The sequence below is a fragment of the Cebidichthys violaceus genome, unplaced genomic scaffold (assembly GCF_023349555.1).
Source record: "Cebidichthys violaceus isolate CVI_PGR_0920_01 unplaced genomic scaffold, fCebVio1.0.p SCAF_3, whole genome shotgun sequence".
Classification (NCBI taxonomy): domain Eukaryota; kingdom Metazoa; phylum Chordata; class Actinopteri; order Perciformes; family Stichaeidae; genus Cebidichthys; species Cebidichthys violaceus.
Genome location: NW_027176483.1, coordinates 15,521,241 through 15,532,158, shown reverse-complemented (window position 1 = coordinate 15,532,158; position 10,918 = coordinate 15,521,241). Strand labels below are relative to the sequence as shown.

Sequence of the window (10,918 nt, the reverse complement as noted above, 5' to 3'; positions counted from 1 at the left end):
AGAACAAAAGAAATGGAGGGAAAATACTGAGAGCCTGAGGGCAGTCAGTGTTTTTATACTTACGACCCATTCCAGAATGATCGGTCACAAAGAGCGACGTTTCTCGCTTACTATAACGCAGCTGCACTGCCCTCGAGGAAACACGGTGAAGCGTTTAATCAGGGACACTAGATGAGGAACGAGAGAGGTGACAGTTTGAAAAATAAGCTTCAACAAGGTAGAACAGTATGAAGGAACATGTTAACTTTTAAAATTGCTCTTTATTTTACTTTGCTCTCCTCTCCCCTTGCCTCTGTCCTCACAGGAGAGCATCCTGCAGAAAGTGGTGATGACTGCATTTGCTGACCGAACAGTAGTTACTATAGCAGTGAGTATCTCCCCCACACTGTGCCAGGCATTTACAGTGATGCATGCAGCGCACCCATTTCCCCCTGAGAGCGCTGACCTTTGTCCTGCACTGCTGATGCAGTTCTTGTAAAGTGATACAAAGCAAACAGATGCAGAGTGGACAAAAAAATCTATTCCAAACTGTTTCTGTGTGATTATGCTGTAAATTGAAAAGGTAGGAGCAAAACAGGAAAGGGGAAATCAGAGCAGATGCCAGACTTTCGGGGAAATTGTATCTCTGAATTCGTAAGGTTATTTCACAATAAAGTAATCAAAAAGATCATCAATGAATATTGAAATATCAGAACTCTTCAGCTTAAGATATTTCATATTTTTCTGTGGAGGAACATTTTCCTGAATCAGAACCTCTTATTTCATCTCTCTTAGTTTCATTCGAGTTGTACTTGCAATTTTGTGTGATAAAGCATTGATTATTGTTTCAAAAGACTCATCTAGTGTCAATATAGTGACTGGTTTTCTTCCCCTCCGCTGCACAGCATCGCGTCCACACCATCCTGAATGCCGACCTAGTGATTGTGATGAAGCGGGGGATCATCCTGGAGTACGACAGGCCCCAGGCCCTGCTGGACAAGGAGGACAGCGTCTTCACCTCCTTTGTCCGAGCAGACAAGTAGCACAAGAAGGAAGGAAGCATTAGAAGAAGACATTCAAAGTGCAATTGTCCCATGGAAGATATATTCCTTTTATTTTATAATCGTGATGTATAATATTTGTACATAAAAAGTGAACTCTTTGTTAATAAAACGTAAATTATCATTAACATGTGTGTTTTTTTGTTGGGGTTGGTCAGGAAAAGGACTGGGATAATTTTTTTTTTTTTGTGCTTGTGTGAGTGAAACTTTATGAGTGTTGATCATCTTTATATAGTCATGGGTGTCACAGTGGGACGAGCAGCTGCGTCTATTACAACCAGGACTGACATGTGACATTAGAAAGTTATAGAGGAGCACAGCCACCTGTAAAATAAGGTTTCCATAGGTGGAATGGAAAGGAGAAGGAGCCCAGCCGTTTTAAAACCCTGGATGTATGAAAAGGGTCCTGTCGGTGAACAGCCCGCTTTCTATTCATGTAAAGCAAAGTTAATCTCAAACGGCCTGAAGATGATTTACTGTAGAGTGCTCTATATTTAACCCATTATATATTCAGAGCTGCCTGTCGCCTTTAAGCTAAATGGGCCCACTCCAGTATTCTCGTTGAAAATCAAAGGAAGGGCACAACAGAGATGGTGGAGGGACGGAGTAGGCCTACCTTATCTCACGTTACCAAGTTATTGTGACGTTACCATGCTGCTGTAAAGTGGTGGAGTCAGCACAGAGCCGAATGCGCCACTAAAGCCTGCCTTCTAATCAAAAGGATAATAAAACTCAACCTAGAGGCCCATTACGCTCCGGCATCAACATTTGACATCTCGCTGAATTTCCACGGCGAGTGCACACTGGGTCGATCCTCAATGGAACGGGGCGGTGTGGCGCATCTATGCCCTGTCTGTTGGGTGGTGTGAGTGACGGCAACAGCTGCGGAGCTGGATGAAGAATTTCCCCTGGGACTTCGCGGTTGCGGAGCGCCTGATCTGGAGGCAACGTGAGGAGCGCACATACCTCCAGAAAACGGACAGCAAGACTCTACCGCGCTCGGAAGCCGAGGAGCTGTAAGAAAAGACACCGGGGAAGAGGACAAATAATTCATCTTTAGCAGAGCAGAGACGAATCACACAAAGGCTAGGGGTTCATAGCATGGGAGCGCTATGTTGTCCAGGAAAGGACTCATTCCTGAGGATTACTTGCTCACACGTCTGGCTGAAGATGTCCTGCAGCCAAAGTTGTTTAAGACCAAACCGGGGAAAGCACGGTTTGTCGCCAAGAACGGCACCTGCAATGTTGCGCACACCAACATCCGAGAACAGGGTCGATTCTTGCTGGACGTCTTCACCACTCTCGTGGATTTAAAATGGCTCCACACGATCATCATCTTCACCATGTCCTTCCTGTGCAGCTGGCTCCTTTTTGGGATGATATGGTGGCTCATTGCGTTTGCGCACGGCGACTTGGACCAGAGAGGAGACGACTTTGTCCCGTGCGTAACGGGCATTCAGTCCTTCTCCTCCGCTTTCCTCTTCTCAATAGAGGTCCAGGTGACCATCGGCTTCGGGGGCCGGATGATCACGGAGGAGTGCGTCTCCGCCATCATCGTCCTGATCATGCAGAACATAGTCGGTCTGGTCATCAACGCCATCATGCTCGGCTGCATCTTCATGAAAACTGCGCAGGCCAATCGGCGCGCAGAGACGCTCATTTTCAGCAAGCACGCAGTCATCTCCGTCCGAAACAATAAGCTGTGCTTCATGATCCGCATCGGGGATCTGAGGAAAAGCATGATCATCAGCGCCACCGTGCGGTTGCAGGTGGTCAGGAGAAGCACCACCAAGGAGGGCGAGGTGGTGCCTCTGGACCAGATCGACATCCACATAGATAACCCGGTGGGCACCAACGGCGTCTTCCTGGTGTCCCCCCTCATCATCTGTCACGTGATCGACAAGGACAGCCCTCTGTATGAGCTGTCCGCTTTTGACCTGCAGCATGAGGACATCGAGGTGATCGCGGTGCTGGAGGGGGTGGTGGAGACCACGGGCATCACCACCCAAGCCAGGACCTCCTACGTGTCGGAGGAGATCCTGTGGGGGCAGCGCTTCGTGCCCACAGTCTCCGCGGAGGACGGCATGTACGCGGTGGACTACTCCAAGTTCGGTAACACTATGAAGGTCCCGACGCCGTGCTGCAGCGCCAAGAAACTGGATGAGGCAGGTGGCATCGCTCGGTTTAAACTAAACGAGGGCGTCACCTTGCGGGCGACTGTGAGAAGGCGGCGGGGCTCCGCGGTGGTCCGCAGAAGGAAGGAGATGTAACTAGGACCGGTTCATGTAAACCATGACTGCCAGCATTTTATCTTAGGATTGATTATTTAAAATTGATGTTTATTTTATAATTAATGTATGTGTGTTATGGAGTACCTCTAATCAATAATTCACATCAGATGCTGTCAGATGTGCGCACATCAACAAGCTTTTCCCTCAGGGTCACAGAATTCACCAACAATGAACACAAAGTACAGTTTGGATTTGTTTCATCTTTTTTTTTTTAAATTATTATTAAGAATGTATGCATGTAAGCAATAAAGGAGAATCCTTCATGTAAAGTGTTTTTGTGGCTGGAGAGACAAAATTATATGATTTAAAAGGGAGTCCATGATTTAGCATTGCCCATAAAGTTAGGGGTCTCACAATCATGGAAGTCTGAGGTCAATATAATATATTGCAGTAAGGCTCTCAGGCAGTCTGTATTGCTGTCAGATATTAATTCTCCTTTAGATCAACTTTTCATTTAATGTTATCACTGCTGAGTCAACACACATGTAAGCATGCTTTACTCTTCCATGTTGTCTTTACACTATACTATGACATTTTTATGGCTTACTATTTATAACAGTTTTTACAACATACTATACTATGGCTTTTTAACAGCATGATGTACGATGACTTTTTGTGATATTCTTAATGGCTTACTATACTTTGCCATTTTTACATTTTGCATACTATAAAACTTTTTAACAGAGTATACATAACTGTTTTTATATTATAGAATCACATTTTTGCACCATACTATAACTGATTTTATGAATAATAGTAGAACCTTTTAATGACACACTATATTTTTACTTTTTAAAACATGCTATACTATGACTTTTTATTGCATATGGTATGACTCTTTTAAGGCACACTACAATATGAAATATTGACATTTTAATGGCATATTATATATAGCATTTCATTGAAATACATAAAAAATTTCATAAAATAGTATGTCATGAATGGCGTTAAAATTATAGTGTAGTTAGTCATAAAATGTAGTACAGTATGTCATAACACTGTCTTATGAAGGTCATTGTATAGTATGTCATTAAGTGACTTAGTTTACTGTGTTATAAATAGTCATACAAATTTAATATTAATTTATGTCATAAAAAGTGGGACAGGAAAAATGTCATTGTTGAATATGTCATAAAAATTTAAAAATGAAGTCAGAATGTAGTATGTCATAAAAAGGGTTACATACAGAGTAACTACTCAGTATAGTATATTATCATAAAATATAGATTGTGCTATGTAATAGTATAGTATCTCATATAAGTCATAAAGTCTTAGTTTAGTATGTCAGAAAAAAGTCTTCTAAATGTCATAATATAGTATTTTGAAAAAAGTAATGAAAAGTAATAGTATAGCACCGCTAATAAAGTCCATAGTATACAGCAGTATGTTGAAAAAATCATAAAAAGTCTTAGTACAGTATGTTGCAAATGGTCATACAAAGTCATAGTATAGCATGCCTAAAAAAGTCATTAAAAAGTCATAGTATAGTATGTTGGAAAACAAACATTAAAAAGTCATAGTATAGTATGTTGATAAATAAAGTCATTAAAAATGTGTAAAAAACTTTAGATATATAGAATAATGAAAAAGTCATAAAAAGTCATAATATAGCATGTTGAAAATAGTCAGTAAAAAGTCATAGTGTCAAAAAGAATTATATAAAAGTCATAGTATGTCAAAAAAAATCATAAAAAGTCATAGTATACTATGCCTAAAAAGTTATATAATAGAATAATGAAGTAAAAATAGTATATGTAAAAAAAATCATAAAAAGTCATAGTACAGTAAGAAATCATTAAAAAATTCATAGCATAGGTTGTTGCTAAAAGTCATAGAAAAATCATAGTACAATATGTTGCAAATTGTCATAAAAAGGTCATAGTATAGTATAGTGTGTCGAAAAGTTTTGAACTTTATTTCAGACAAAAAAGTCATAGTATGCCATAAAAAGTCATATAAATTGATACAGTATATTGATTGATCATTCAAATTGTTTTAGTACAGTAAGTAATAAAATGTCATAAAAAGATCATTTTTATGTCATAAAAAGTCATACAATTTCCATAGTATGTCTAAACAAATCATTAAAACATGTCATAGTATAGATTCTCATTAAAATGTCATAACATATCAAAGTATGGTTTGTAATACTAAGGTAATAAAACATGCCATAAAATGTCACAAGACATCATACCAAAAAAAATAGCACAAAATGATAGAAAGTCTGCTGCCGTAGTATTTGATATTATAGTTGTAGAAGTCGTGAATGTGATGAAAATTCTTACACCACCGTTCTCTTCATTTCGTCTCGGATGAGTTCAGAGTTTCCAAACCAAAACTGAGGACTTCCCTCACTCAATGTATCAATGCATTCAGCATGTTGAATGTACTCAGAAGGGCCATGGGGTCAATGTCTGCATCAGCCTGGCGCCTTCCACACCAGCAACTAACCAGCCATTCTGCTCTAAGTGACCATGTGCACTTAGAGCCATTCGCTTTGTAAATTTGGCTTCTTCATTTTGGGCGTAAAACTTTAAAATTCACTGCACCACATGAGGTTTGAGCCCACAAACTCCAGTGTTCAGACCTTCTTCCCTCACCCTGTCTGATCTGACACACCTTATCACTGTTGCATAGCATATTTGACTGACCCTAAACTCTCAGTCCGGTGCTCATTGTTGCTAAATGTAGCACTTTTAGCCGTAGCAAAAGAAGCATACTTTAATAGTTCTTCAAGATATTCTATTGTAATTATGTGTCTCTCCAAACAAAACATTCATACAATGTCCTACAAAAGAAGCTACAAAAATGAAATCATTACAATTGATTTTTACAACTTTTATTAAATCAGAACTGGATCACAACAGGAGAGTTGTGATCCAGTTGGATGGCGTTTTTTATTACATTTTTGTGATACTATATTATGACTTTTTTGGCATACTAAACAAATACTATATTATACCAAGACTTTGTCAGATTTTATGGCTTACTATATTATGAATTTTGTATGAAATCTTTATTTTTATGACTTTTATGGCATACTATACTACTATTGTTTATATTTTATGACTTTTTTATGCCAAATTATGCTTTGATATCTTAATGACAATATGGTATACTTTACTATATCATTAATAACATCGTATGGTATACAACGCCGACTACGCTATAATATTCTGACATTTTCTAGGACTTTTGTCATATTTATTATACTTACTAACACAATAATCAAAACAGCTTTTGCAGTACTGACGTTTCCTTTCCCTGTTTGTTCAGCATCCTCTGCTTTTCTTACATCTCGTCTCCTAGGTGGATCAGCTGCTTCCAATAAGCCTCCTTGCTGCTCTCAAGCTGCTCCTCCAGCGTTTTCATGCAAAAAAAAACCATATTACAGACACACAATCAATCAAATATAAAATAATTCTATTAAAAATCTAAATCAACGTTTCAGATTCCAGCTGTGTACAGACAGTAGATCCTTGATGTCCTCGTCTCCAAACACCTTGTGCCTTTTCTCTGAGAACCAACGAAGAAGACTGGACAATGAAGATGGGGTGAATACAAATCTAAATCAAGTCTGGATTTTAAGTTGCATTCATTTCAAGTTGAAAGTTTGCACTGATTGTCTCTGATTTTATAACATTTAAGCTTGAAAGTGAAAACTGTTTGGCTGCGGTTTGTCTTTCCCCGTTATCACCGAGAATGGACAATGTTTAAAGCCTTGTTCACTCTTGTGTTGATTGTGATTTAAATTATTATCTGAGATTCAATTTACATTTTGGTGTTTCTTTTGTGTTTATGGTGATACAACTATTATTCATTGGAATGGTGTTTGCCTCTTATTCAATTATCATAATTTTTTTTCTTCTCATCTTCCTCTCATACTTCTCATAAGTTGCAGCAAACGGGAACAGGTATGGAAATGAGAATAACAAAACTAAAAACAATTTCAAAAATCTGTGTAAAGTCTTAGGTGGTAACAGTTCCTGTTCTAGTGGAGCTTGGAGTCTAGTTAAAAACTTGAAAGAGGAGATACGTTTAGAAATCTTGAGCTCCGAAGCCATTTCAATCACTGTTTGTTGTATTTTCCTGTATGAAATAGTTTGGTTACAGCATCATCATCAAAATGATGAAAACACCTGCTTTGTTCTACCTCAGGTAAGGGTTAGTAAACTATGGGAGAATTTAGTCAAGTCCTCTTTTAAAAATAGCAAAATGTTTATGAAGCTGCTCACAACACGCTTGTGTTTCTTTCCTTTTGCATAATTTTCACAAACACACAGACACAAAAGACTCTGAGGCAAGGTGGCATTTCTCTCTTTTATTAGATTATAATCCGCAGAGCTTAAAATATTAAATTGCTTTTAACTTAGTTAATAATTAAAATACATAAAAACGAGAGCCAGAACTGAAGAACCCTGCAAAAAAAAACAAAAAACAAAACTTAAATAAATAAAAAAGGAGAATTATAAACCCAATCCTCCTCCATACAAAGGCTATGTCTGAGAGAACCCGCTTGCGATTCTTTGTACAGTAAAGTCCAAGCAGACTGTGCATTTTCTATACATGTGTAATGATACCATTATTGTTATTATTTCTGAACTAGTTTCCCTCTGATAATCTTTTTAAAAAAGCAAATTTTTAAACGGGACAGGTAAAAAATAATAAACCAGGAGTGGAGAATTTTAGTTTTGCACTGGGAGTACAGCCGACTGTTAAACAGCAGAGCAGCTCCACATCATCTAGTCCCACCCCTCACTCTGTCTCCATCTGGGCCTCTCTGGGCCTGCAGACATTACCTCATGTCTTTGTCCTTCTGTGCTGCTGAAGTGGGTGTCGGTGGTGGTTCAAGTGGCCGCTGCTATGCTGAGCACCAGCATGCAACTCTGATTCAGCCTCATATTGGCACCAGTCTATCTCGACTCTGATCAGATTAAATATCTATCATACAATCTTTACATTTTCCATCTCCGTTTCTGTTGCCTTGTCTTTATGTGTGCTGCCCTCTACAGGTGGACTCTGGGACATGTCTGTTAGGGGTACACCAGGCGATTATGTGACTATACTGTAGTTAAACACGATCAACATCGGCCATATGAAGGGCTGAGCAGTCTGGTGAACAAGGAACAGAATAAAAAAAAAAAAAGAAGAGACTTCTCTCTGGCAGCAGTGACATATTCTCTTAGGTCCTGAGTAGGAAGCGCTTCAATCATCCCCCACATAAACAACCCAAACAGTGATTGGCTAGTATCGCCCCGTCAGGCAGTATCGTACTCCCTACTGGCCAGCGTAGTGGCCGCGCCCCCGCAGGCTGCAGGAGGAGTGAAGGAGGAGCCTGCAGGTGAGGAGAAACGCCTCTTCTCCTCACATTAACAACGCTGTACAATAGCAGGTTGAAGCAAAGCAGAAACCCCTTCCTGTACTGTATGTTAGGTAGAGGACACAGGGAGGCTGCACCCCTCCCTGCAACAAAAAATAAAACCGAATAAAACTTCAACAAAAAATTAAAAAGTGAAATAAAACCAAAAATAAAACGTACACATACTTTTTGTTCCTAGTTTAAATTGCAGAGAAGATGGGAGGGATTTGCCCCTGGGAGGAATGCTCACGCTGATTCCTGCTGGCGTGACAAACCCCTCCCCGCTACCCCAAACCCCTCAAAAACCCTCCCCCCCTTCCTTCCGGCTGGTTGGTTGGTTGGTGTCATAGCGAAATATAAGGGTAGTGGAAGGTCTTTAAGTCCTGCTGGCACCAAGGAAGGGGTCCAGGCGGTCTTTCCTTCTCTCCTCTATCTTATCTTCAATCACCCCCGGGGCTGCTGTCTCACCGCCGCCCCCGCTCATCTCTCTGTCACGTGGTTTTGTGAAGAAGGGGAGGGCGCCGAGGCCGGAGCGGAGGGGGCCGGGGCGGGTGCTGGGGGCGGGGCGGGGGTGCAGAGAACCTCGGACAGGTCGTCCATGATACAGGTCTCCTTGGGTTCAACCAGGTTGAATTCCCTTACGAAAACGATGAAATGTGCATACAGAGTGTTCAAGTGGCCCTGCAGCTCCAGAGCCACTGTCTCTTTAAAGTGCGCGCAGTAGAGGTGAGCCAGCACGTGGAACAGGTACCGGCAGATCTTCTTTACCAAAGACTCAAAGGAGTTTGGGAACTCTTTGCCTGGAGGGAGAAAAAAAACACACAAGAGAGACTGGATTAGCACAGGAAATATATATATTTGTTTTTTTAAAGGCTAAAAACTATATCAAAAAATAAATCAGCAGATTGATAGAGAAGATGCAGACCTAAATAATAACACTATAATTTCTTTCCAATGTATATTGTTGGAGCGCCACTCATTCAGACCCTCCATCTGAAGCAGCAGGGGGCAGCAGTACAGCATCACTTCCTTCTAGCAGACAGGACACCAGAAGAGGGACACTCACCATATTTCGTAGGAAAGATTTCCTCATCTGTGACCAGTTTCTGACAAAGACTCATTACGAAGTCGACGTATTGTGGAGCAGTGCACTTTGTCTTCTTCCCCCTCTCGTCATACCAGTAGTATATTCTAGAAAGAGAAAGACAAAGAAAACATGCCAATCGCTGTTAACACGCACGCTTTTCAAAATAGCATTTAAGACATATCAATGAGGAGCAGGACACTACTACGCAGAATTAAAGTTTTCTGAAGAATGCTTGTAGTAGGAGATGCTCAGACACAAGGAGTATTTCCTGGTACACACATTATTCATTCAAGTAGGAAGAGAAACAACATACAGGTAAGCCGTGATACATAACTGGCCTATGAGACATAACCTGGCCCTATTTCATCATTTAGGGAAAAACCAAACTCCCAGTGACATCTCATTCTGCCTTTCTGGCATGAGGATGTGGTCCAGTTACACGACAGACTGGTGCTTTTCACACTGTACTTAGCCGAGAATTTGAGGTTTCATCACCCGATTCTTTTATCCGCTTAAAGTTCCCCGTGTGAAACGGCGCTAAAGTAAACAAAGGGAATTGTGTCATGTTTTTGTTGTCCACTCTGTGGAAGAGAAGCAACGCGTCATTCTAGAATGTAAACATTAGTCATGAGTTCCAACCGACATTTACCTCGGGGCTAGTAGAGGTGCAGTGTGACTCGTATAGCCATGGGCTTAGGTTAACCCTGAGGTAACGTGTGTGTGAAAAGGGGCTAAGTTATCCTAAGGCTAACTCAGGGCTCAGGGCTAAGAACAGCCCTGTGCGGAGAATATGCCTCGTAAAAAGCATAACTGTCTCAGAGAGACACATCCTCATCCTGAGACCATGTTGTTTTCCTTTCAGTGGACTTTCCTGAGCTTTAATTTCCTGATTGGGCCAAATTCCCCTGCTGTTACAGGAGTTAACTGCACTCTGACCCCCCCCCCCCCCCCCCCACCCACTTCTCAGTCCCGCTGCTGATCAAATGTTTCCGGAGGGGGGTGACCCAGATAGCTGAATTGGGGCGGATCGGAGTTTTCGTTAACAGTAGGTCAGCAGCACAGAGCTAGTGACGCTAGCAGGTGAGCACCTTAGAAATAGACGAATGAGTTAACCAAGGAGGAGGAGGTAAAACAGAACTGT

At 40.9% G+C, this 10,918-nt stretch overlaps 3 protein-coding genes across 8 annotated transcripts in view; 2 read left to right on the top strand and 1 right to left on the bottom strand.

Moving 5' to 3' along the window:
* abcc8 (ATP-binding cassette, sub-family C (CFTR/MRP), member 8) overlaps window positions 1–1,164 on the top strand; it is a 53,070-nt gene extending 51,906 nt beyond the window's left edge. For all 3 annotated transcript variants that reach the window (XM_068722476.1, XM_068722477.1, XM_068722475.1), the window contains exons 38-39: window positions 305–367; window positions 885–1,164. In XM_068722476.1, coding sequence (XP_068578577.1) covers window positions 305–367; window positions 885–1,022 — 201 coding nt within the window. In that variant the 3' untranslated portion in view covers window positions 1,023–1,164. The remainder of the gene's footprint in view (window positions 1–304; window positions 368–884) is intronic.
* A 364-nt stretch (window positions 1,165–1,528) lies between these two features.
* kcnj11 (potassium inwardly rectifying channel subfamily J member 11) lies at window positions 1,529–3,594 on the top strand. The gene has a single exon (XM_068722478.1). It carries the CDS (start codon window positions 2,153–2,155, stop codon window positions 3,308–3,310), a length of 1,158 nt encoding a protein of 385 aa, XP_068578579.1. The 5' UTR covers window positions 1,529–2,152; the 3' UTR covers window positions 3,311–3,594.
* Window positions 3,595–7,637: 4,043 nt separating this feature from the next.
* The window catches only part of mob2a (MOB kinase activator 2a), a 53,954-nt gene continuing 50,673 nt past the window's right edge, over window positions 7,638–10,918 (bottom strand). For all 4 annotated transcript variants that reach the window (XM_068723589.1, XM_068723588.1, XM_068723587.1 and 1 more), the window contains exons 4-5: window positions 9,757–9,881; window positions 7,638–9,490 (exon numbers count right to left, since the gene is read on the bottom strand). In XM_068723589.1, the coding sequence (XP_068579690.1) occupies window positions 9,171–9,490; window positions 9,757–9,881 (445 nt within the window). In that variant the 3' untranslated portion in view covers window positions 7,638–9,170. The remainder of the gene's footprint in view (window positions 9,491–9,756; window positions 9,882–10,918) is intronic.